Source organism: Eleginops maclovinus, chromosome 9 (assembly GCF_036324505.1).
Source record: "Eleginops maclovinus isolate JMC-PN-2008 ecotype Puerto Natales chromosome 9, JC_Emac_rtc_rv5, whole genome shotgun sequence".
Lineage (NCBI taxonomy): Eukaryota > Metazoa > Chordata > Actinopteri > Perciformes > Eleginopidae > Eleginops > Eleginops maclovinus.
This window is the reverse complement of record NC_086357.1, coordinates 26,574,202-26,601,647: the sequence shown is the minus strand read 5'-3', so window position 1 is coordinate 26,601,647 and position 27,446 is coordinate 26,574,202. Positions and strand designations below refer to the sequence as shown.

Here is a 27,446-nt window from a genome sequence, read left to right as displayed (position 1 = left end):
AGCCCAAAACTGTAGTTTGCAGTGTTAGTGGTTGACTACGAAAAAAGTCAAAAAGGTTTTACCTGAAAGTTACAGTTCTTAATGTTGGAAAACAAAAATGAACCTGTTTCTGTCCTGCAGCGGAGCTCTGTGTGTCTGGTGGTGTACTTGGTGTTACACCACAGCTTGTTAAGTAATGCAGTCGAGGCTAATTTGTCGTATGAATATAAACAGTGCACTAAAATACCACCGACAAACAACTCAAGAATAAACTCAGGTCACAGAGTCCTTCTCAAATGTTTTGTTTTGTTTTTGAGATACTTGTACTTTAGTTGACTTGTTTCTTTTCAAACATTACGACATTTCAGGAATATATTTGACCGTTTCTGCTTTTAATTCACGGTTTTAGTTACTTTACAAATTGAAGTATTTGACTACAGCCACACATTTTTAAGCTGTTTTCACCCAGAATATTTTTTCAGCCTATCAGATGTGAAGTTTTGCTGCTTTAGTTTTTGAAGTTGTCGCTTGAGCTCTGAGTAATTTCACTTTCATTTCATTTCCCACAGTTTTATCTATATTTACAGGGGAAAAATCTGATAAATTGAGAAAATAATAATCTAATAGCACAATGTTTGCTAGTAACCTTGAAACCTTGTAATTTATTATATAACCACTTTCACATTTAATAACGTAAGTACATTTTCCCGACTATTCAGGAATGCAGGACTTTTACTTGAAAAAGAATATTATTATTAAGTGGTATAAGTGCTTTAATATATAAGAATCAGAATGTGTGTTCCTCCCAGTTCAATACCAGTTAGAAATACTATAACACGTGTTTTGTTTTACCAAATTAACAGTTTTTAATTCAAGATTTGTACTTCTGTTGAACCCTCTGCGCTGTGTGTGTGTGTGTGTGTGTGTGTGTGTGTGTGTGTGTGTGTGTGTGTGTGTGTGTGTGTGTGTGTGTGTGTGTGTGTGTGTGTGTGTGTGTGTGTGTGTGTGTGTGTGTGTGTGTGTTCTACCAGGCTGAGTCTGGACACCATGGCCACGGACAGCGATGGAGATAGAGAGGACGATGACGAGGAAGAGGGACAGAAAGGTTTCTTCCCGTCCTCCGAGCAGCAAACCTACGGCTCGAGTCCCGGAGAGGAGACAGAAGTCTGCAGGACGACGGCCCCCTGTCCCAGAGCCAGGCTCACCAGCATGGTAGCAAAACAACAGTGACATATTACACAGATTGTTGTCTAAAAATCTAAATTTAAGAGAAAAACTCCATGCACAAATTCACACCCACTGGTTTCCATTGAAGACATAAGACCTTAAAAACTGAATTAGCTGGAAACGGAGGTTTTGGCAAACTTGCAAGCTATTGATAACATAACAATGACATTTAAACCACAGCAAAATTACCCTTTAGTTAGTTAAACATACTTAGAAAAAGAAAAAGTTCAAACTTCCTGAAACAAACAAGCAACAGATTGCCATGTTATTTGAAGTGAAGCCAATTTTAAATGGCTCTAATAATGTAGAGGGGAATTCCATTTTCTGAGTGTTTTCTTACTTGGAGCCAACTAGTCTAAGTTTAAACTTCAGATTAAACTTCAGGAAATTAAACGGTAAGGAACATATGTTGTGATTGGGATTTTAATGGGATTTTTTGCCAATTAGTACCACATTAATAACAAAATAATAACACTTTTCTTTTAAGGGAAAAGGCTGATGGTTGAAAACTTGGATATTTGAAACTAAATAACGCTGAGCCTTTGTGTGATGTTAAATAAAACACGAAATAATAAAAAGTGCTTTATTGTATATTTTCTACTGAAAACGGCCTTTAGTGTCTAAGCAATCGCAGTTGGCTAAACCAAAGATTTCAACTTGAGAAAACCCTCAAAGTGAATCTCAAAAACAACAACACTTAATTGATAGCTTCAGTGAAATACTTTTTAAACTGCCGGCACATCAGTGTGTTTGATTAGCATCAGCTCCGAGTTCCTCCTGGCTCTACTGTTAGGAAGAGTAATCATCATAAGTAGCTGTGTGTTGGGGAGTGGAGGTAGAACAGATCTGTGCTGCACGTGAGGCTCATGTGTGTTTATTCTCCGCGCTCTCAGGCCGGCGGAGTTCCCGGCAGACATCTGTACTCCCGCTCGGAGATCCTGGCCACGGACGAGTGTTCCCGAGCCGCTCACATCTCCCGTGTTGTGCATACGTCCAAACAGGCAGCCAGGGCGGCAGGAGGTGACGGGGCAGTGTGTGTGTGTGTGTGTGTGTGTGTGTGTGTGTGTGTGTGTGTGTGTGTGTGTGTGAGGAAATGTGTTTTACACTCAGCAGCTGTTTCATCATAGCTGACCTTTTGTTTCTCCTGCAGCAGAGGAGTTCGACCCTGAAGAAAACCTCCACTCCACTGAAGACCAGAGCCACATGTGAGTCTGCATAGAATCTTCAGCTGGAGTTACACACACACAACACACACACACCTTATACACTTTTTCTAACGTCCAGTCATACTTTATTATCAGTTCAAGTCGGGAATCTTTTACACAATCAACAAGGACAAGCATTCACCAAAGACAATATGTTCAAGAGCCTTTAGTGGACATTTGATCTGGGATTCAGAATCAGAAATCCTGTCCTCGTCTCACATTGAAATGTTCATTGTAGGAAAAGGAAAGGGGACGCTAGCACGCTATAATGTAGCATAAATAAGAAGTAGAAGACCGTAATACTGACGATACACTATGAATTATTCAACTTTGGATATACAGTAATATGAGGATTGACTGTGGACACACTCGAGTGCTTCAGTCCAAACCAATTAAACATCAGATTTGATGGCAACAATTCAGATTCACTGTAGATGACATGGTTTGAAAAAGAGACAACATCTATATGGTATTAAGGTAGGCTGATTCATGGAGTTTATACTCTAAAAAGAGAATGAAATACAACACAGATGTGGACCCAGACTGTTTATGTACAGTATATGAAAAAAGATGGATGGTCAATGGTAAATGGACTGTACTTATATAGCGCTTAAGCATCTTTCCCAACGATCCACATGTTGAATGCACGGGGCTGGGGTCGATGTATTGATTCAGGATGTCAGCAATCTTTCAGGTATCGCCAAAAAAAAAGAAAGCTAGCATCAGGCAGGACAAGGACTCATTACTTAGACGTCTAATACTGGCTACCTGCAAGAGGAGACACAAAACCTCCTGATGATGCTGAGCTAGTAAGATGCATTCATGGACATGAGTGCATACAGATAGAGGAAGAGAAGAAGGAGAGGAGAGGTAACCCCCCTCAGACAGTCTAAGCAGGGTAACTAAGGGCTGGTTCAAGGTAAGCCGGATCCAGCTCTAACGTATAAGTGGTACAACGCTCATTTTGACAGATATTTAAAATAAATACCAGATAAATAAAGATGTAAATGTCTGTAAATCCTACCTGCAGCTCTCTCTGGTCATTACAATAGTTCACATTCTGTTCTGTGGCCGTAAATCTCTGTGGTCTGGTACAGCTGTCTCCCACAGGAGGGAGGAGGGAGGGCTTCCCTCCCTGACTCCCCCCTGACATCTCTGCTCCATGTCATACGTCTGCTGCAACCTCCTCCTCCCACAGTCCTCCACCAGCTCCTTAGATGGCCCCTTTGTGTGTGTGTGTGTGTGTGTGTGTGTGTGTGTGTGTGTGTGTGTGTGTGTGTGTGTGTGTGTGTGTGTGTGTGTGTGTGTGTGTGTGTGTGTGTGTGTGTGTGTGGGGACGCAGCAGACAAGGGAGGATTCCTCACTAAATCACAGTATGACACCTAGCTCCTAGCAGTCTCGCCCTCTACTCTCCTCCTCACCTCCTTTCCTCCTTTCCTTACCTCATCTCCTCTGGTCTCCTCCAATTTCTCCTCCTCACCTCTTGTTTCCGCTCCTCTGTCCACCCCTCATCTTCTTTAGTTTCTTCTCCTCTTTCCTTCTTTGTCCTTTCTTCACCTCCTCTGGTCTCCTACTTTCCCTTTCTTTCCCCTCCTCTCCTCTGCTTGGTCCTCCCTCCTCTCATCTCCTCTTGTTTGCTATTGTCTCCTTTCGTCTTCATCCCTTCTCTCCTCTGTCCTTTCCTATTATCTCCTTTACTCATTTCCTCATCTACTCCCATTTCATCTCCTTTCCTCCTCTCCTCTTGTACTCTCATCTCTCCTCCCTTTCTCTCCTCTCATCTCCTCTCCTTAGTAATTCTTTGTCCTTTCCTCACTTCCTCTCCTCCTGTCTTCTCCTTTCCTATGTCCTAGCATCATCCCCTTTCTTATGTCCTCTATTTTCCTCTTCATCTCTTCTTGTCCTTTCATCTCCTTTCCACCTCTTCTCTTCCCACCGTATCCTCCTCCCTTTCTCAACTGTCCTCATCTGCTCTCCTTTGTCCTCCCCTTGTCTCCTCTGTCATCCAGTCTTCTTCTCTTGTGTCCTCTCCTCCTCTCCTCTCCCCCTCTCCTCCCCCACACTCAGCCTCAGTGTCTTGTTTGTCTCAGGCTGATGGTACAGAAAGTTCTGCAGGAGCTGAAGCTGTACCACGGGTGAGTAAACAGGAGAGGGAGGTCTGCAGATCCAGGGGGAGCACCGCTTGTGCGTGTGTGTGTGTGTGTGTGTGTGTGTGTGTGTGTGTGTGTGTGTGTGTGTGTGTGTGTGTGTCTGTGCATGTGTGCGTGTGTGCGTGTGTGCATGTTTTTGGCACGTGTCTTTGCATGTGCCTGTTCTGGCCCTAACACAGTTTGATCATCCCGTGAAAGGGTGTTTTGATCACTATTTTTTTTGTGTTTCTCACCGAACAAAAGAAATGGGGGCCGTTTTTGGTCCCTTTATATCTTATTTAACAAAATAAAAGGTTGAGGTTTGCTTCCCCTAACACAACATGTGGTCTGCCTGAGTGAAACACATCAGTTTGAAGGTGCACCTCTTTGCTAAACCAGGTTATCTGCTGCTTTAAAAGCCTCTTATGGGTATTTATGGTTAATATTTGGCCTATGTTGGTCAAACCTTCATTTTCCTCCACAGAGCGAAGCAGAGGAACAGCAGGTCGGATTCCAAAGTTACAGGAAGTGTAACCTGGTACGAGTTCCTCTCCAATGAGTAAGTACCGTCCTCATCACGGCTCTCTCACCACTAACGCTGCAGACATTTTCACTTTCATGGGAGACGTTTTGGATGAAGGTAACATTTCCCACATGATAACATGCTCTAAGTCATTTTTAAGGAAATAATGTGTTTTTTTGAACATTATAGTTAATGTGAAAGTAGAAAGATTTGCATGATTTGTGCACTTTAGGTTTCAGTTCAGTAGACGCTGCACTTGGTTCTGCAATGATGTGGTTTCTGTTCATTACAACAGTCAAATAGCATTCACTTTTACAATGAATCAAAATCACTTATTCCTGCTGCCCTGTTTCTATTCAATGTGAATGTTTTGAGTTTTTTTGCAAGTATTTTATTTGTGTTTTTCAAATGTTATCTGTTTTTTGTCTTGTATCCTGAAACATCTAAATGAACTATAGATTTTTTAAAAGCCTCTTACGCAATTACAGCATTTTTTGTATGTGCATTGTGCCTAATTAAACTTAAGTAGACTGATAGAAATCATATATAATAACAATAAATAGATAAATGTATTAAATCTTTAAAACATATAAAGATAATCAAATACAAGACATGTTCAATAAATATCAATGATTATCAAAGCTGTTTGCAATGAATACATTCTGTCAGATCAAAACAATTCACAGCTTTTCTGTGTATTTCCTTTATGTTTTTGAATCCTTCTCTGCTTCTTTAACCAGGAATGTTCCAGAAGAGGAGGATCGAACAGAGAAGGTGGAGAAAGGCACCAAGGTGAAGAGGACGCTCAGCTCCCTGAGGAACAGAGTGACTGGCTCCTTCAACAAAGATAAGGTAAACAGGTGGCCCTTTGAACTCATACTGCAAGAAAACACGCTGCCTGACATGCAATGGAATAGGAAACCTTATCATCGTTATAAAGAGATTTTAAAGGTAGCAAATACGTGCTAAAATGCATTTTAAAATACGAAATCCGTTATAAGGAATGGTCCAAAGTAAGAAAAAGCCCACTTCAAATGACAAGTTACTGTTTTAAAACACAAGTATAACTATTTTCAGTTATAGTTAGACATACAATGTGAATACCTGCATATTAATAAATATAAATAGTTAAATAATAATAATAATAATAATAGACTATTTTATAATAGTAATAATAATAAACGCACATTGATACAACAGTTTACTGTACATTATATTATAATGAAAATGAAAATGTTATTTCTGTGGTGCGATTAAATTGCATTCTGCAGTTTTAAAAGCTAAGAATGATGTGCATCAAAAGAACAAATCGAGCAGTGTTGTTACACTGGTGTGCAACACAAGTCACTAATCTACTTACACAAACCCGGTTCTATATGCCACCTCTGACATGCTTATGCAATCTCACACATCCCCAGCCATGCATTGTGTAACAAAGTGAAAGAGAACACACACATTTGCATGTCAAACCCTCTCCTGTTGTTCCTCTGCAGGGTAAGAACCGAGAGAAAGAGCATCAAAAGGAGAAGGAGAAGGGGAAGGAGAGAGAGTGTGGCAGCAGGAGGAGGAGTAACAGCCATGATCTGGTGCCGGGTTCTTTCTCCAGCTGTGCCACCTGCTCTCTGTGCAGCAAGAGTCTGCAGAGGAAGCATGGCCTGCAGTGCATGAGTGAGTAACACCACAACCTGCAGCAGTCGCAGAGAGCATGACACAGATGCTGCGCTCACACATACAAACACACTCCCCACTATTTGTACACACGTTAATGCATGTATGTTGGCCCACACACAGGTTGGAGAACTCAAGCACACCAGCAGACAAACACCGCCCAAAACACACACTATCACACACCCAGAACTTTATTAAATCACAAAATATGGAAGAATTATGCAGGAAATATGTAAATACTCTTTTGAGGTGTGGCTACTTCTCACTTTATGACATTCAGTACACTTGACGAAGCATTCAAGAGCCCTGGCAAACAAATACCCCTGGTAATAACACAATCAGAAACCATATTTAAAGAATATTTAAGGATTATGCAGGACATAATTAAATAGGTATGACTTTTTCTAACTTATTTCATATTTGTTATTATTAATTCATATGTTGGAGATTACACAGGGTCGCTACAGCTGAAGGAAAGGGATATTTAAAATGTTGAATTATTTTTGTTAGGCCATTCTGAATTAAAGTTCAGCCCACATTTATAGTAAACAAAAACTGAAAGTATATATATATATATATTAACTGTAACATAAATTGAGATTGTTTTTGCCAATTGATTAGCAATGCTTTTGATGCATTAGCATTTTGAAGGCTTTTGAACGACTGATTTACTACATTTTAATACAAAGTAAGGCTTTTACTGTATATTAATGAATACAAATCGATGCCTGACTTTTAGCAATTTGCACAGTCCTCTTTTATGGCATTTAAAATAGCCAAGTTTCACTCTGTCTTCAGAAATATGTCAGAAAGTGATACCCACAGTACACACCATATTTCATATTGATCCCAGCTTTTCTTTTAGCATGTTTTAGTTCCTCTTCATAAATCTTCTCACACTGCAATCCTTTCTGCATGTTTCTTCCACCCTGCAGCTCTTACTTTTGCACTTGTTTGGATGTGTTATCTGGTTTATTAGCACCACGGCCTGACAGCTGTTTATGTGAATCCTCAGCATGCATGACATGTGTTGCTCTGGCCTGAAAATGTCTTCATGCTTTCTGTGATTTTTTTGTGTGTGCTGGGTTGTTTTGTCAGGACCAGCCACTGCTTTGTGTGTCCGTTCGACATTTTATTACCCTGCTGCGGCTCCTTTTTCCTTTGCCACTCCTGCATGTCCGCTGATAAGGCTGCATTAGCAGAGTAATGACATGCCAAAGTGTTATTAGAGCACACTGTTTAAACTCTGATCCACAGAACGACTGTGATACAGTTGGAAACAGCAGGAGTATGACCGATTCATTAAAATGATTCTTTACAGTTATTTACTATCTCATTTCCTTATGACGCAGCCAGACTTATGCCACACACGTGCTGAATTTGCTGTAAATCGGAGACTTCTCGTAAGCCATGTGGTCTGTTGCTGGTGAATTTCACATCAACAAGTGGAGTTTCAGATAAAAAAACAACAACAAAAAACAGAACTGTTCAAAATGTTAGTCCCATTTCCATTTCTTCAAACTGGACTGTTTCCAGCAGTGGCAGGAGAGGAGCATTTAGTCATACTGTACTTCCACTTCATACTCTGCTACCTAATACACTAATCCTTCAATTCGGTGGGAGACAAAGGACATAGGACATTTATAAATCCTGCTGTCCGGCAGGAGGGGGTATAATGTACGATTGTTTTTAATACGGTGCTTATTAAACAAAGTTGTTCTGGCATATTTCAAAGCACAGGGCACCACACAGCTAGGGTGATTCAGACTGCTGCGCTGCTTCTTCTGGACATTAACCAGAAAGCAATATCACATCTATCTCTCTTACTTTACCTATGAGGTCATTCCCCATTCATCAAGCAGGGCTGGTGAGTTATTGAGGATCAGAGTACTTTATTTACCCCTAAGGGAAATGATGGATGGGTTTCGTATCAGTAGCTCCATTTTTGAATAAAATTAAATAAGACAAAATAAGAATATTTATAGCTTTTATAAAAAGTGCACATTGCACTACAACAATAAACCAATCAATTCATGAATTATCAGAATCAGAATACTTTCAGGGGGAAATTGGGGCTAATGACAGTTGCTCAATAGTGAAACATAAATAGAATAAAATATTAAATAAACACTCAAATATTAAACAACATATTTCTTCCCTTAATATAATTGTTGCTATCTTTGATCCTACAGCTAACCACATTTTGAATGACTTTTTTAATGCCATTCTTAATGCAATTCAAGTCCAATTTGACAGTTGAAGAAAATGATCAAATAAAAAATAGATATAAATAGATACAATAATAAAATATGTATGTTATAATACTGACAAATGTGTATCAATAACAATGGTATCCATAATGAATATTGCTCAAAGTGTACACTGTAATAACAGTTGAATTATTGCAAAAAATTAAGTTACAAATCCTACATTTTGACACTTGTTGTGCATGATCACAGTGCACTCAGTACAGAGGCGTGAGAAAACCAGGCAGTGTCCCTTTAATTGTAAGCAGCCCTGTGGGGATTCAGCCCACAGAGGAGAAGCAGCCTGTGGAATGCACCGTTTGTATGCCAGAGATTGTTCCCAGTGAGAGGAGGACAACAAAAACTGGACAAAACCGAAAATGTGGGATACTTGTTGCTGTTGATCTCAATGGCCAAAGTGGTGTGTCTATCTCACCGGCAGGATACGTGTGGTTCTCGGATGCAGCTGATTCGGATAAACCCGGTAAGAGGCAGCCCGTGTAGCGGGATCAGGTGGATCACTCCCGTTGTTTCTCAATGGGACTTTTCAGGGCATCCTGGCCGTTAGCTATGATGCTAAATGCTAATTATATAGCCAACAACAGGTTTTTTATTCTGAATTCTTTGTGTGTGTCAACATTGAGTCAGTGTGTTACCAAGGGGAATCCACTTCTAAAGTTTCCTTTATAGTGAATATTCAGAAAATGGCTCAAATTAAATCTCAGTTACTCTTAAGCTAGCTAACTGTTAGCCACTTGTTGCTAGCGCCTACAACCGCTTCTATTTGAAAAAAACAAGCTAAAGAGTTAGCTTTAACGAGCTCAAAGTAAAAACAACAACAGAACAGATTGAAGAGGTGTGTTTTTGTGTTTTCATTTTGCACAACTTCCCTCCAGTTCCACTTTGTGTGCCTCTATGAGGAGTTAGTCTTTTGATGCTGGATGCAGGCTTTGCATGGAGCTCAACTATGGATGTGTAAAGAGAGCTAGATACAACACCGTTCATTCCTACGAGAGTTACTCAGTGGTGCATGAAGCCCAAAACGAAGACTTTAGATTCAGAAAGTACCCGTATGTGGGTCCATGGAGCATGCGCACTTTAGTTTTCCTTTAAGCCCCGCCTCCGATCTCCCGCTCTTGCTCAGGGAATAGAGTGAGAACTTAATTCTGTAATCAGCTTTTAGCGCATTAAACAACTTTTAGACATTGATAATTCAAACCAGGTCTATACAAATGTACGTGCTAGGTAGTTTATTTAGCTAAAAAAAAAACAAGTATACGCTGAGTTACAGACGTCTCTTTCCTAATGTAAGTCAATGGGAACAAATATTTCGGAAGTCACGGAGGCTGTAGTACCACTGTTTTGCCACTACGGCCATTCATAAAAATCGGCTTCAACGGCCAGCGCACTTCCTGGGGGCTTGAGCTCCACAGGTGATTGCTAGCTAACCTTAGCGTCCGAGATAACTTGTTGTTTTACACGAGGTCATCTAGTAAGAGTATGGAGCCTTCAATATGAAAAGAGGTTGATAGGTTTGTAAAAGCTGATCACATTTAAAGATGTATACGTTTGTGTGTAACCGTCTGTTGTTTTTATTCTGGTGCTGTCCCACTCCGTTATTGTTGGGCAGCTAACTTGGCTCTGTGTTATGAAACTCCATAATCCACGATGTGTTAAATGTTGTTGTTCTTGAGTGTCAAATGCTTGCTTTTCTTCCTCTTCTACCTCTATGTTCTGACTAAGCTTTCTCTGGGACTGGGTCACATGGTGCTAATTGTGCTTGGCAGGTCTGCCGGTGCATAACAGCCCACTCCACTGACTCTGGTCTCACCCATCTCTCCCTGTTAGCACACCACTTCTGTATGCATCACTGCTCTGCCTCCAGCATGCCTGCTCTCTGAGTGTCTGCCTTTTACTACATTTACAGTCTGACTGGATCAATGAGAACCTCTCAGTATATTTTCACACTTTAAACATTAGCCAGGAGTGGTAGTACTTTGATTGGGCTGCACCTTTTATTCGAATTATTGACATTGCAATATGGACTAGTGCAATTTTTCAAACTTCAGCAAGCTCGATATTTGTTAAATGCTAATTATCTGTTGAATTTTAAAAAAAATGTATTAAGGATTTTGGAGCTGCAGAGATTTTTCAGCCTACAAATTGAATACTACAAACCTAATCAATGTCTCTGGTTAAAATCCTCTTCAATTTTTGTTTTGAGAATTATATCCCAGTTCCATATCTCAAAATAATTGCAATCACTTATTTTTCCCCAAAATGTGTGTAACCCGATACTCAGATATTTACCTCAGTTAAAATACTTTAATTATTGTATTATAATACTTACGGTATTTATTCGTTCATGACTTTAATGTTGAGCTTAGTAAAGGTGGGGATTATTTGAGGTACTTTAAATACTGCTGGTAGCTTAACCTATAGTAATACATCATGATTCATTAGTTGGCTCCACTTCTCTGCTGCACTACAAAACTTCATTCAGATATTTTCATATATTTAACTCCAAATATAGCGCTTACTGCAATTTTGATATAACACTAGTCCATATTCTGATTGTGCAGCACTAGTATGGTCTGCATGCTACTGGTGTTTAATTTAGTTGTTATTCTTCTATTTTTGGTGAGAAATGTTCCCGTAGGAGATGTTTTTTCACTCCACTGGGTAAACATCCCCCGGTTCCTCCTGTTTTACTAGATGATGTCATTGGTTGGCTGGACGCTTCAGGGTTTGTCCCTGTGTCGATGCTTCTATCCTTCTTGTTTTCGGCAATTAAGAGCAACCTCTTGCATATTAAGCAAACAGGTGTTCAGTTTTTTGGTGCTGTGAAAAAAACGATGTACTTTAAAAAATAGCGGTTGGGACCCCTTGTCCTCGTTTGTGGTAGCAAGGTTTTTTACCTATATGAAGTGGTTGAAGCAAATGGGGCTTTTACGTGGGTTATATTTTACCAGAAATTGTTTGAGGAAAACCACAGGAATTGGTAGCCTAACCTGAATGTACTTCCCCAAGTCTGTTTCACTTCTCCCTTCATCTAACTGTGATACTTGAACATCTGACAGTTTGAACTCTATGTATTTATTTTAAGCTTTGGAGCAGTTAAATTCTGGAAGACGTTTTAAAAAAGGAGAACCATAGATTTCTTGTTAAGGAAATGCTTTTTCTATCATTAAAAGGTAGCTTATCAGCTGCTCATCTCATGCTTCAGATGGATCCGTAGGGTCCTTGAACACCGGCAAAGTAAGGTTACTGTTTCTCCAACAAAAGATTGACAAAAAATCTTGACAACTTTCAAAATACCGAAAGATCTACAGCAAATATGAGGACATTTTATTCAGTAATGTAAAGTACTTTCCTAGTATGTTATGCGATAAAACTTGCAAATATAAGAGTCTTGGATGCTATGTTTTTAGACAGTTTTAAACCTGGCAGTGTTTCAAGTCAATAAGGTAAAACTAGCTTTTAAGTGTCCTGTTGTATGTGTGAATGTTTCCCCTGGAAAAAACCCACTGTCAGGATCCCTGCTGAAACCAGTCCTCTTTTTCCCGTCAGATAACAAAAGCAACACGTTCTCTCTATCAGAGGTAGAGTTATAGCACAGTAAACTTTCTAGGTATTTATCAGCTTCTTTTTTGCTTAGCAGTTGTGACCTACACCTTGTTTCCATCTCTATAGTTAAATGAGTCACTGAACGGTGCTACCACATGTGTTTTTCGTGTGAAACGGGTCAGCAGATGCTGGGTGTGGTGGTGGTTTTGATGCAGGGCTGAGAATCCCGAGGATCAGCTGCAAACCCCAGTGCTGCTGTCATGAGTGAGTGACTGGATCTTATCACGTTGCTCAAGAGTGTCAGAGCTGGTTAACCATAGCCCACTACGTCCACCTGATGAAGTAAACCACTATGACAGAAAATGATGGCCCAATGTCTAAGCTGTGCTAATCTGTTTCTGTTTCTGTTTCTGGTGTAACATCAGCGGTGCAGGGATGACGTACTAGGGCTCTCTTGATTGAATGCCAATGGGATTTTTCCATTGGATTTTTGGAATATTGCAGAAAATAAGATGTGTGGCAAATGCAGGTTTATTGTTGAAAGTTTTGTTTAGCAAGTTAAACGCTAACATTAGCTATAAAGGAACTACAGCACGGTCACATGACTGCACTTCACCACCGCTAAGCTAATGTTGGGCTATAAAGGAACTACAGCACGGTCACATGACTTCACGTCTCCATCGCTAAGCTAAAGGAGGCTAATGATATTTGATAGTCTTATTTAAACAATAGCTAGCTACCACTTTTAGCGAAATGTATTTACTGACACATTTTATCTCGTAGAACAAAACCCAAAATCTAAGAATGAAAAGCCAACTAATATGAACAGCAGACCTTATTTCAGGTGTCTAATCACAAACTTATTCGAGAAACATTGGCTTTGAGACGAGGGAACCCGGAAGTGCTTGAATGCGAGCTAATCATGGGTTTAGCACTCATTCCCACACCGCTGTGTTGGTATTGTGCTATTGCCAAACGTCGAGGTGGTCTACCAGTCGCTCCTGATAAGCTCTGTGGTATCAGTGAACAGAAACAGAGTGTTCTTGCTTAATCTAAGTTATCTTTCTCTACTTCCCATTAAGCAGAAATTCTTAGTTGAATCCCTTCTGCTACACATTCCTGATCACAAATAGCTTACTCTGTGTTCTTCAGTGCTGACTTTAAGGAATGTAGTTTTAATGATGAGGCTTTTTATTCCATCTTTTATCTCTTATGGTTTCCTGTGTTAGCAAAGCGGTATCAGTTTTTTTTTTACCAGTCAGTGTGTTTGGGCTTTGTGGGAGATGTACTACTGTAGATGTAGACTTTATTAAACGTTGAAGGCTTGTTGAACTTGGTCTTGAAGAGCCTGGCTGTCAGACAGATTGGAATATCACACATTAGTTGGAGAATAAGGTGGAAAATTATCTCTGAATCTGACTTTTTGACAGGTGGTGAGTTTGTTGGCTTACTGACTTCTTTGTCTTCCATCTAAAGGTAAAAAACTGATTGAAAATCGGCGCAAAAACTTCTGAAAAGTGTTTGTATTCTGTATATTTTGTGTTTTACGGGGGGAAATATGCACTATCCTTTGTCTACATATGGATTCAATGGGTTTGCACTTGTAAAAAGTAACTGTTCAGTGCTGCTGGACCCAATTCAAAGAGGGACACACTGAAGATTATTCAGAAGCCAGTTTCTGTTTTCTTTTCCTTCGGCTCAGCCAGCAATTGTTCATTTATTACCAGAGGGAGGGAGACTCATGGGGGTAGGTTAAAGATCAAAAATGAAGGGAAATAATAACGTAAGGGCTTTATCTAAAAGGTAAAAGGGCAATTAGATTACACTTACTCTCTAATATAACGCACATGCATTTAGTTTGTATTCCTTCTCACTCTCAGTGCCGTTACTGCACAGGATGAAGGATTTCTGTCGTTGTCTCCATTGTACGGCACACAGAAGGGGAGTAAGCAATAGAGGCCTTTACAGTAGGCTTTACAGCAGCTTGTGGAAGTTGCTAGTGTTGGGTCATGATGTTCAAAAGAGTGCTACCTTTGTCAACAAAATGTGCAGTCAGATTCAGACCACCAGCGTGCTGCCCCGTCATGTAACGTGAAGACATAAATATCGTGACAACAAGACTTGATATTGTCTTAGATTTTGGATGACGTAATTTGGCATAAATCTTGGTTTAAAAGTCTGCGTTGCGGTAAAGATTCAGGCGTTTCTGAACTTTCCCGACCTTTTCTAGCTCTTCTATTTGATGCCATTTCATTATATCGACTTTAGTGATGATTATTTATCAAAGTTATCGCATTGTGTATATATTTTGTGAAAGCACCAATGGCAAACCATTAACTTCCATAGCATTATTGAGCTATAATGTCAAAGTAATGGTTAGATTGAATTGCTTTGACCATATCACCCACCCAATTAGAATTTGTTTTTGTGTTCTGTTTCGAATTCAGACTTTTCTGTATTTTCCAGTATTGAGTGACCCATATTGTGCGGTCACCTGAAGTGTGTATTTAACGATAAGCTGCTCTAGATCAAACTGTGTCAAAATAACCAACCCTGTTTCTACAACCTCTATACAGAGAAGCAGCTCTCGTTTAGTGTGTACATGTATATATGCACATCAGTGTGTGTTTTGCATTGAAGGTCACATGTTTCCTGTCCCCGTCAGCCTGCTTTTACCGGAGAGGAGACTTTGCATAGTGATTACTTTATTTGTTTGGCCAGCTGAGTCCTGCAAGAAAGGCTTATGTCAAACCTTCAAAGCATGCAACTGCTTTAAAAATGTTTTCCCTTTCCAGCAACTTGGAAAATCATAGAGGGCATAACTTATTGTTGGTTTATCAAAACAACTTTGAATTGTATCTGTGGTAATCAGAGAGGCAATCAGTCATGCCCTTTAAACCCGACAACGGTAGCTTTGTTTCCAGCACAGGGAGAACAGTGGACAGAAAGAGAAACCTGTTACTGATATAAAGGGGGATCTTGGCTTCTACAGTGTAAACAAACAGGAGCCAGAGTGATGCACCAGTCCCAGGAGCCAGAGCGATTCGCTGACCTGATCAGAAAACTTGTCTGGAAACAAATACTTGCCTTTGTGTTTTGTTGATAGCGGCAGCTGAAAAAGCTGTGCCTCCAGGCCATTGTTTCAGCACCTTTGCCGTGCTTTGTTTCAACACTGCCTTCAGGGAGCTGTCGGATTGGTTTTTGAAATTCACACTTTGTTGACGGTTTCATTTTCACCGTCCATATTCAACGCAAACCCCCCCCCCCCCGTGTACTGTATACTCTGAATCCAATGCAACACTGACTCTGTGTTCCTGTCCTCCTGTTTTTTTTTTCTTCAGATTGTGCTGTGAACGTTCACAAGAGCTGCAAGTCTCTGCTGGGTGAGTGCACCAGCAGCAGGAACAAGGTAAACACTACACTGGAGCAAAGAAAAACTGAGCTTTAGGCAACAGTTAAGAGTGTATACTGCAGGGGGTGAAGCCACTAGTTGCAAAAAACAAGTCAGATTGTATAGAAGTCTACGAAAAATGTATCGTATGGAAGTATGATCATTTTTCTCATAGACTTCTATACAATCTTAAACCTGTAATCAGGGAGTGACATCACTGGTTGCATAGAGAAGTCAGATTGTATAGAAGTCTAGGAAATGATGATCATACAGAACTACACACATTTTATCATAGACTTCTATTCAATCTTAAACCTGTAGTCTCTCATATCAAGCAGGGAGTGACACTGGTTGCCAAAATAAGTCAGATTGTATAGAAGTCTATGAGAAAAATACGTATCTCCCTCTTGATTCATTACCTCAGTGAACATTTTCCTGATGATTTTTGGTCTCAATCATTGGTTTCAATGCTTCTTCAGCACAGCACGAGTTCATCTCTGTCAATCATTTGGAGTAAAAAAGACAATAAAGCCGTGTACGCTTCAGGGTGGGGCTGCTATGTGATTGAAACGATTTAACAGCAGGGTGTTGTCCGTTATTTTGTCCTACAACTTAACCCCTAACAACGTGTTGGAAAGTACATTTTCATACGCCTAGTAGTCATGTTTGTTCAGCGTTGTGTTTTTACTGATCTCCAACCATTAATGTCACTTAAGGTTCTAAAAACCAAGATGGTAACGGCCAAAAATGACTATCTCAAAGCTTTTAAAACCAACAAGTGATGTCACAGGGACTTCATCCGCTTCTAGTTTACGGTTTATGGAAAAAGTATTGCCGCCATACTCGTACGTTTCTTGGTTTCTAGGGTAGGTCTAACCTTTGGATTGTTATAGCCGCACTGCAGCACTAAAATGCATGAGTCATGATCAGACAGTCTTTTCCCAGCTATAAACACACATTGACTTTGTTAAAGTAAAGGACAAATGAGGCAAGAACAGAAATGTGCGATCTAAATGACTTTGACTACTGTGTATTGGAAGATCTAAATGTGTCTAGCTCAAAGAAAAGGACATTTCAAAGCTTTTCCCTAAAGACAATAAAACCCCAGTACTTACTTTCTCTGCGTAGCCCATCCATGAGGTGCTGCATGTGAGCCCTTTATGCAGCAACACGTGTACGCTGCTGCACCACCTCTACGGAGAAGCCTAATTCCACAGACACAGGGGGCTTTAAGTCCACTCTTATGGATCTGCCTACGATGGGCCTTGCTTGTTAAGGCCATGTGAGCAGTAGAGGAGAAAAGACAGTCAGAGAGTGCAATGGTTTGGCATCTTTGTATTCTGTCACTGACAAAAGCTTTCTTTATTTCTTCCACACAGAGAGATTCTCATCCGAGAATTGGCTTGTCTGGATCTCCTAATCTTGGTAAGCAGAGCGTGCAGATGTGCACCTGATGGCACTGACCCCGGCGATAATTAGAGAAGGAAGGTAGTTAAGTGGCTGTGTCAAAAAAAACAAAAAAAAGGAGAGAGGGGGATTGGTCTCCAACAGACTGTAGGGAAACGTGATAATTGGCCATTGTTTGCACCCTTACCTTGGGAGCAGTTCTGCCAAATATAAGATTTGTTATATTTGACCATTTATATGCAGTAGAATGATTGATTAGATGTCAATGCACATGTTAGGAAAAGTATGAGGTTAAAAGCACTTCACTTGAGTTTTTATCAACACTTTAAGAACGATACTTTTGGAATAGAATATTTTAGTGGGATTCAGTTGACTCAAGTTCATGTGCATTTTGCATTCATTACCGTCAATTGTTCCATCCCAGGAAATGTCACTCAATGCTACATTACCTATAACATGGAGCAGGTTCTGTTGCATGTGATCGATCCCGCAGGAGTCACGAGCGTCTGCAGCAGCAGCAGATTAAGTTAATTTCCTGTAGCAGTTGTTATTCCCCTGCTAACAGCTGGAGTCCTGTCGGACACACCTGAGCTCTCCTCCGGCCAATCAGCAGCTCGTGCAGGGGGTCAGGAAGACGAGGGGGGAGACAATGAGGAAGGAAAAGAACCAGAACCTGCGAGAAAGAGCGTAGACCTCTGCAGTCTGCATATATATATATTTCCAAAACAGGCTTTTGCCAGGCAGTGTGTCGTACACTCACCTCCCCACGGTTTTTGGATTATCACAAAGCTCCTCCTGCGAGTTTGCAACCTTCACCATGGAGCCAGAGGTTTCTAAAGTCACTGCCCAAACCAAAGTAAGCTCCAGGATTGCTAAAGCACTCTCCTCATCGCAGGGGCTGTCCAGACACGTCAGCGTTCCGGTGATGATGCACCGCGACCTGATCACCTGCCGATTCCTCCGATCCCTGCCTCCATCGTTGCAGAAGAAGAAATACTGGGGTCGACTCGGACGGGATTCAAACAAACACCCAGCCTCCTCTTCGTCCTCTCCTCCTCTCCACTTGTCATGTTCCCATTTCTCCCTCCCCTCGACTAGTTTCTCCACTACTTCCTCCTCCGTTTCCTCTAGGTTCCTCCTTTCACCTGTGTCTCGTTTTTCCCCCCCAGCGCTGAAGGACCGGGACAGAGAGCTAACGGGCCTGGATGGCCACCCGGGTTCCCTCTGCACCCCAGGCATGACCATCAGTCCGTGGGGAAATAGCACTCAGCCTTCTGCCGCCCACAGCAGCAGCTACACCTCAGCCAACGCTAGCCTCCTTCACAACAACAGCTCAGGGTGAGTATCTCTGTCACTGAGGCTCTTTTAGGAAAGACGACAGAATGAGGACAGGTGTCGGACACCTTGATAAATCACATCAACTTTTATTCAAATCTAAAAACAAGTTTTGACTTTTTTTATGAAATCCTCATCATTATAAATATAAATGATCATTTAATAAGAGTTATTCATTTCTAATATCACTTTTATTATTTATTTTGTAGGCTTTGTTTTTTTTTCTTACTGATTTTATTTTTACTTCTTTCTCCTTTTTTTCATTCATGTAAAAAAAATATATAAAAAATTCCCCTTATTATTATAAATAAAATACTGTATGTGAACTGTCATTTAATTAATGATTTAATAATAATTAAACTAATCTAATTAGTATTTAAAATGTTTTGTGGGCATTTTTTCTCCACCGTGATTTTCATTCGCAAAATGCACACAGTATGGTGTTGAACTTATACTGCCTCTAAACACATTTGTATTGTGTTTACAGTAAAGTACGTGAATGGCCAAACAAAGATAAATAGATAAACAATAGTAATATTTTTAAAAAGCACCTGATTGAGTCCCTCTTTCTGTTTATTGGTGCAGATGTTTACAGGACCTGCTGTACGTTACTGCTGGATATATTTAGAGGCTTTGATGCTGAGATACTATTTTCTCTATGCCGTCCAAAGATGTGTATTTTTAGTTGGCACATCAAAGCAAGCTGTCTTTTCTGATATAGCAAGTGTAGTCAAATCTCAGAGAGTGGACTACTTTCCTGCTCCATCTGTTAGAAATGTGTAGTGAGAAGGGAAGGAGATGTTAGAGGGAGAGAGACAGAGGCATAGGCAGGTGTAAACAAGAGCAGATAAAGACAGATGTAGCTGCATGAATGTCTCCAGGTTTAATGTCTTTGTTTCTGGTAGTTAGTCTCAGCATGTATGCCACCTTAGACCTGTGGTTGTCCTCCCTCAGATCCCTCCCCGGGGAGATGGATGAGACCGATGCTCTCCGCTCCAAACGCTGCAACGAAGACGCCATTTCCCTCGCTCCCTCCACCACCGAGTCCATCATCGTCGAAGGTGAGTTTGGAATTGGCGAGAGGAATTGAAAACTTGGGTAAAGTTGGGACCTGGTGGGACGTTAAGGCTGTCCTCGACTAAAGACATTCTCGCTGTATGTAGGGTTGTTGTTCTGTTTGGATGTTTGTTCTATGCCTGTATGGAACTATCTTAAGGTACTTAGAAAAGCCCTGGGTAGGTCGTTGTTTGAGTTATACTGGAAGACGATGAATAAAACCAGTCATCAGATTTCATGCATTTTTTGCCACCGTTTGACTTTGAAAAATGTGCCAATCCAGCTGAGAAAACCTCCAGCCTCTTCTATAACCTCTTATTTAAACTGAATTTAATTTGGGACTATGTATTAAATATATCTCAAGTAAAAAACAAAGCAATAGTCGACCAATAACTTGTAAGGGATGTGGCAATGGCGCTAACAATAGCTGTATTTTGTTTGCCTGAGTAGTAATAGTAGTTTGTCTTCAGGGAATCCAGGGAGGAGTGTGTGTGGAGTGTGTTTTGTGGAGTCAGGGATGAGCTCACCCTCTCATTAAGTTGTAGTGTGTGGGAGAGAGACTAACACAGAGAGCTGCTGCTGCACCATCGTCTTCCTCCCAGCTGCAATGTGTTTGTTGTTTTATCAGATACACACTTCACTTAGAGATGCTACACCACGGGAGCATGTAGATTTCTATTTCCTCTCTCTGTTCCGTTACGGTATATCGCTCACTATCTCAATGTGATATTTAAAACCCTGCCAAAACACAAACAGACGAGACATTACGTCAGGTCTGAACTTCTTGCACTTGGATCTTTCACAATCAGTAACTGGAGAGTCTTCTCTAGATATCACTGTTCATGATTTATGAATGATTCAAAATGTACAGAAGTCTGGTAAAGTCATCTGAGGACGTGTCTTTTGGAGCAAACCAGATCTTTTACATGAGAAATGTGGTGATTTCCTGCCGTATAGGAGTTCATTTAAAGGTGTTTCTGTACCCTAACACTGTGTTTGATGCCCCTCTGCTCAGATGCTCACTATGCATCGGTGCGGGCTGATCTGGAGTCAGACGCTCAGGACCTGGAGGCAGAGTCGTGGAGTTTGGCAGTGGATCAGCAGTTTGTGAAGAAGCATACCAAGCAGATGGTGAAGAGACAGGATGTGATATACGGTAAGTGTACCGGATGTTGCACGAGACCTGTAAACTGACTTTGGTATTCTGAAGTTCCCTTTTCATTTTGAGGACAATTATGAGACATTGCTTTGTGTGCTGGTGCAGAGCTGATGCAGACGGAGATGCACCACGTGCGGACGCTGAAGATCATGCTGCGTGTTTACGTCCGGGAGCTGAAGGAGAACCTGCAGATGGACTCCGGGAAGCTTGACTGTCTGTTCCCACGCCTAGAACACCTCCTCGAGCTTCACACACACTTCCTGTCTCGCCTCAAAGAGCGGCGGAGAGAGAACCTCACTTCGCCCAACGAGAGGAACTACGCCATCAACAGGGTGGCAGACGTTCTGATCACACAGGTAGGGAGGAGATGCACGTCCTTGAAGACATGACATTTAGCTGACTCTGAAATAACTTATTATAAGTCGCGTGTAAACATGCTATCCATGCTATTCTGGCTCTGAAAATGTGGGATATGCAGTCCTAGTAGTCTACACAGTAAAAGTCAGAATTTTGAAAATAATTTTTAGGAAAAAATTGTAATTTTGGGGAAGAAAATTTGAAGTTTGAAAAGAAAATAGAAAGATTATTAGGGCAACATAAATGAGTTAGAATGATTATAAACCAGTGGGACATTTTTAAAAGTCACACATTTGAGAAAAAGGCAGAATTTTTAGGAAGAAGTGATAATAAAAAATAAATAATCAGACATTTTTAAAAGTCAGATTTTTAAGTGAACAAATATAATTTTGAAGAAATAGTCAGAACATTATTGGGACATTTTGAGATTTTGAAAAGATGTAGACTTTTTAAAGTTGCCTCTAATACCAGCTTCTGCTAAATGAAGTGTATTGTGGCCCAGCGTTGGTATGTTGAATACAAAACAGAAAAAGAGTTACACCTGCAAAATATCATGCACCCATTATGTATTAGCAGCATAATACATGTGCCCCAGTGCATTGTGGGCCAGCACACAAACACAGACTATAAAACAGAACAGAAAGATGTACACCCTTTATTCTCCAGTTCTCAGGTGAGGTGGGGGGGAGGATGAAGGAGAGCTATGGAGATTTCTGCAGTCACCACACGGAGGCTGTCAGCTACTACAAAGAACAGCTGCACAACAACAAAAAGTTCCAAAACATCATCCGGGTAAGAGATTTAATCTGCAGAACATCTGTAGTTCAGTCTATTGAATCCATTAAATGTTAAATTCAATTCTTTCCTTTCCAGAAAATCAACAACCTGTCCATTGTGCGGCGGTTAGGAGTGACCGAGTGCATCCTGTTGGTGACGCAGCGCATCATGAAGTACCCGGTCCTCGTGGAGCGCATTATCCTCAACACTGAAGGTGCAGTACTTTACATCCTCAGATAGAGTCCTATATCTCAGGAATGAGTCAGCATCTTAGCACTTGTGGCTTTTTTGTGTTGGACATTTCTGTAAATCCTTTTGCTGAATGTAACAAAAGCTACATTTCTGTCCCTGTGTCAGCGGGTACAGAGGAGCACGAGGAGCTGACCCGGGCTCTGGGTCTGATCAAAGACACCATCGTGCAGGTGGACACGCTGGTTAATCTCCACGAGAAGAACTCCCGACTGCAAGACATCCACAACAAGATGGAGCCGAAGGCGCTGGGGAAGATCAAAGACGGCCGAGTGTTTCGCAGGGAGGACCTGGCGCAGGGCCGGAGGCGGCTGCTGCACGTGGGCACCGTCAACTGGAAGGCCGCCTCTGGACGCCTCAAAGGTGGGATACGGCATGGAGGAAGCAAAGCAATTATCAGCTATCTATCAGGGGGATCGTGTTCCTTAAAAATATCAATCAATGATTGTCATTCCAGTCCTTTGCTAGGAGTTAGAAATAAATTAATATTGACACACTGACCTTCAGACACTGGCTTGTACCAACAAGGATTAAATCTTCTGCACAATTAAGAACGTATCTCCAGAGGTGGAGAAGTACTCAGATCTTGTACTTGAGTAAAAGTAGAAGTACTCAGATCTTGTACTTGAGTAAAGTAGAAGTACTCAGGTCTTGTACTTGAGTAGAAGTACTCAGATCTTGTACTTGAGTAAAAGTAGAAGTACTCAGATCTTGTACTTGAGTAAAAGTAGAAGTACTCAGGTCTTATACTTGACTAAAGTAGAAGTACTCAGGTCTTGTACTTGAGTAGAAGTACTCAGATCTTGTACTTGAGTAAAAGTAGAAGTACTCAGATCTTGTACTTGAGTAAAGTAGAAGTACTCAGGTCTTGTACTTGAGTAAAGTAGAAGTACTCAGATCTTGTACTTGAGTAAAAGTAGAAGTACTCAGGTCTTGTACTTGAGTAAAAGTAGAAGCACTCAGGTCTTGTACTTGAGTAAAGTAGAAGTACTCAGGTCTTGTACTTGAGTAAAGTAGAAGTACTCAGGTCTTGTACTTGAGTAAAGTAGAAGTACTCAGATCTTGTACTTGAGTAAAAGTAGAAGTACTCAGATCTTGTACTTGAGTAAAGTAGAAGTACTCAGATCTTGTTTTTGAGTAAAGTAGAAGTACTCAGGTCTTGTACTTGAGTAAAGTAGAAGTACTCAGGTCTTGTACTTGAGTAAAGTAGAAGTACTCAGGTCTTGTACTTGAGTAAAGTAGAAGTACTCAGAGTGTAGGAATACTCTGTCACAGTAAAAGTATTCTAAATGTTCCTCCAGTGAAAGTAGAAAGTACTCTCCTCTAAATGTACTTAAAGTAGCGACAGTAAAAGTAGTCATTGTCTGATTGGTCCATTTCAGAATAATATCTCTGATATGTTTTATAATGATTGATCATTAAAGTGTTCTCAGAGCTGGTAAAGGTGCAGCTAGTTTGAATGGCTTTGTATACTGCAGGGTAGCTGCTGGATTTACTGCAGGTGAACTAAAGTCTGATTTAAGGGAGATTTTATTTACCATCATTAATCCTAATCTGCCTAGCAACTAAAGGTGTTAAATAAAGGAAGTGAAGTTAAACTTCCTCAAGCTGGAAGATTTACTGCAGGATAATTAAATTGAATCTAATTTGAGATAAAAACAACCCGACTTTTTTTGTTCTTCCAGATATTCTTGCATTGCTGCTCTCAGATGTGTTGCTCTTGCTACAAGAGAAGGATCAGAGATATGTCTTTGCTACAGTGGTGAGTCATGCTTCTTCTCTTCTCTGTATTACACAATCTAACAAAAACAACATGTGTATCCAAGAGACATACTTTGTCATTCAATACATTTCACTGTAACAAAAAGCACACTCTCATATCTCCGTCCTCCTCCTCTCCTTTCCTCTCCTTCTTATGTTATCCATGCAGGATAACAAGCCGTCAGTGATCTCCCTTCAGAAGCTGATCGTCCGGGAGGTGGCCCACGAGGAGAAAGCCATGTTCCTGATCTGCGCCTCCTCCAATGAGCCCGAGATGTACGAGATCCACACCACCTCCAAGGAGGAGCGCAACACCTGGATGGCACACATCCGGCAAGCTGTGGAGAGGTAGCTGCATTTACACACAGAGAGAGGGGGTCTATTTTAGAGAGATATATTGTATTTGCTTCCTTTTAATGCCTTCTGTGCTCTTTTCAGTTGTCCTCACACAGAAGAGAGGCTGTTCAGCGAGGAGGAAGAAGCCCGAGCTTCCAGGTTCAAAGAGTTTCAAGGTAAATGCAGAAAGATGCATGAAGATATCCCTCAAATGATGATGTAGTAGAGGCAGTCGGCCACAAGGGGGTGCTCATGTATCATAGTTGCTTTGTCAGAAGTTTGAATATGTCTCTACATCTCATTTAAACACATTAAAACTGATTTTGAGAGACAGATTTTATCCCCAAGCAGTTTCAGGGCCTTTTTTCTCACCGTGGCTTCGTTTTCCACTGAAATATAGAAGTCCCACACCTCTATAGGAAACCCTTTACTGATAGCTAGAAGAGGAAGAGCTCTGCAATATTAAGGAATCAAGTCCAATCTAATTCCATTTCCCCCTGCAGAGCGTCTGAGCCAGAAGGACGCGGTGGTGGTGCAGGCTCTCACTGAGAAGCTGCAGCTGTTTGCAGACATGGCCGAGACTGTGGCGGGTCTGGAGGACACGGCTTCCCGCTCCAGACTCCTGCTGAGAGGAGACGCCTCGGACCTCCAGCAGGGGGAGAACCTGCTCAAAGGAGCCATCACCGAGGGTAGGATAATGCTGAGAAACTCCCTCTGTAGGGAACACAGGGATTTTAGCCTTTGCAGACCCTTTACATGCACTAAAACCCTTATAACGCACGTCAGGAAAGGAAAAGTGCCCTCTTTAATGTTGTGCTTTAACTGTCTCTCTCTCTCTTCAGTGGAGAACCTCCAGAATCTGCTGCAGTCCGGCGTGAGGGAGGAGTCTCCGGCCTCGCGGTTCGAGGAGGGGAGCGGCTCGGGGATCCTGCCCCGGCGGGCGGACACCTTCGGGGGCTACGACAGCAGCCCCAGCATCCTCAATAAGAGTGAGTCCAGCACTATGCCTGCCCTGAGGAACCCTACCCTTTAACGGATTTGCAGTTGTGATTCAGTGGCTTTTTATGCCATAAATAAATCCTAAATATCAACAAATGTGACTTGAATTGGTTTTATTTGTGGAAAAAGGGGTTCAAAGTCATATTGGTGCAGTTTTTACATGTATATACGTGTTCTTTGTGTCAATATTTTTGTGTTTTTGTGTGGTTTATTTACGTGTGTGTGTGTGTGTATGTCACTGTGTCCTTTTCTGTGTGTGTGTGTGTGTGTGTGTGTGTGTGTGTGCGTGTGTGTGTGTGCGCCAGATGGCAGCGTGAAGAAGAACTTTTCTGGCGAGAGCAGAAACAGAGACAGGAGAGCCAGCTCTGACCCTCAGCTCAAAGACCTCTGTGGCAGCCAAACCCTGGAGCAGACGGTAGGGGCTACACACACACACACAAACACACATACAGACGCAGTGAGTCTTGAGATGAGTCACGGTGTTATTTCCTGTAAATAGTAGTGACCAGACTAAGTCATCTGGAAAGTGTCCATGTCTCGCAGGTCATTACATTTGTTTATAAATGGATAAAGCCGTGATAAAGCAATCAGCGGCAGAAGAGATACGACATGTTGCTGACAATGAGCAGCGTGCTATAAACTAAGCCAAGTTTACTCTCATAACTCAGTTGCAGTCTGGGAAAACACACAGACACACACAATTCAGTTGTTTTGTTTCTTATATCCAAGCTTTAAATCTGTATCGCTCTGAAGGAGACGGAAAGAATACTCCTGGTTGAATTATTAACAAATATTCAATCCATATTTTATGCTGCTGATCTCATAACAAGGTTGTAGTAACAGGTTTCAAACATGATTTATAATTCAGTTCAACCGCTATGGCTACTAGAAGCCGCTCAATTTATTTCAGTGTGTAGCATATTCAGATATGAAGAAAGGATGGAGTGCATTCTGTCTGCTTAATCAGAATGAACAGCTTTCCCTACATGAAGAAGAGCATATCAAATCCAGAGAGAGGCGCTGCTGAAATGCTAAGGAGGAAGACCACAGACACTTCAGTGAATCAGCTGATATTATTCAAAAGCTTTTTGGAAAATGAAAGGATAACAGAATCCTAGAAGCTGTCACAGGAAATGAACTTAAAATTGAGCAGAGTCACCGGTTGTGCATTTATTTGCATGATCCAATATCAATTAACACAGCTCCCTAAGCCTTTCCTGGGGCTTGACTCGGCCAGCGTAAGATTCCCTATCTGGGGCCTCAGCTCAGTTTACTTTTAAGTTCATTTTCTGTTACAGCTTCTAGGATTTTGGCTATAGTTATAATTTGATTTTCCAAAAAGCTTCACTTTGTTATAATATTAGCTCATTCTCTAAAATGCCTGTGGTCTTCCTCTTTAGCATTTTGGCAGCGCTTCTCGCTCTACTGGCTACGCTCTTTACGATAAAGCGCTGCCGCCACCACGTCAGCATTAGGCTGCCTTACCCATTACTGTCTCCAATATATACAATTACACCCAGTGCCCACACAAGCCTTCAAAATAAAAGCATAGAAACAAAGGAACTCAAGCCTAAATAATAATAATGTATTGATTATAAACAAAAACAGCAAGTAAATAAGTGACTAAATATTGGGTAATGTATATCTCCAACAATAATTCCACACATTTCAATTGTCCTAACATTTCCAGAGCTTCTAAACTGTGTTATGAAGTACCCACTGTGTGTGTGTGTGTGTGTGTGTGTGTGTCTGCAGGTTGATGAGAGCTGCTGTTCTCCTGCCAGATGGAACCGCATCTGGTCCAACTCCTTCCCCGAGGCCGAGGTAAACTCCTCTGATGTGTCACCTTGTGCTTCACGACTCTGCTGGGTTTCACATTCAGAGGCGGGCCTGCTGAACTCGCTCGTTCAGTTATGTGTTGTTTTGGAGATTCTGGAAGTCGTTTTTAATCATGAGAACTTTGTCTCCTTCTTTTTCTAGTTCTTTGACAAAGTGCTGATGCTCTCTCAGAGGCTGTACAGTCTGCAGGTAATACGGTCCCCTCACTTTCTATGGTTCTATTCACTGATGGAAGA

At 41.2% G+C, this 27,446-nt stretch overlaps 1 protein-coding gene across 1 annotated transcript in view; it reads left to right on the top strand.

Annotated features, from left to right (window-relative positions):
* Positions 1-27,446, top strand: part of arhgef18b (rho/rac guanine nucleotide exchange factor (GEF) 18b) — a 50,393-nt gene that overhangs the window by 4,558 nt on the left and 18,389 nt on the right. Inside the window, 23 exon segments of the mRNA XM_063891140.1 lie at positions 1,011-1,191; positions 2,100-2,226; positions 2,357-2,411; positions 5,025-5,099; positions 5,804-5,915; positions 6,557-6,731; positions 15,886-15,953; positions 17,315-17,360; positions 18,512-18,680; positions 19,632-19,738; positions 20,749-20,889; positions 20,998-21,248; positions 21,916-22,041; positions 22,123-22,240; positions 22,384-22,638; positions 23,961-24,037; positions 24,206-24,384; positions 24,475-24,548; positions 24,876-25,061; positions 25,215-25,361; positions 25,677-25,786; positions 27,127-27,195; positions 27,352-27,399. Coding sequence (XP_063747210.1) covers positions 1,011-1,191; positions 2,100-2,226; positions 2,357-2,411; positions 5,025-5,099; positions 5,804-5,915; positions 6,557-6,731; positions 15,886-15,953; positions 17,315-17,360; positions 18,512-18,680; positions 19,632-19,738; positions 20,749-20,889; positions 20,998-21,248; positions 21,916-22,041; positions 22,123-22,240; positions 22,384-22,638; positions 23,961-24,037; positions 24,206-24,384; positions 24,475-24,548; positions 24,876-25,061; positions 25,215-25,361; positions 25,677-25,786; positions 27,127-27,195; positions 27,352-27,399 — 2,896 coding nt within the window.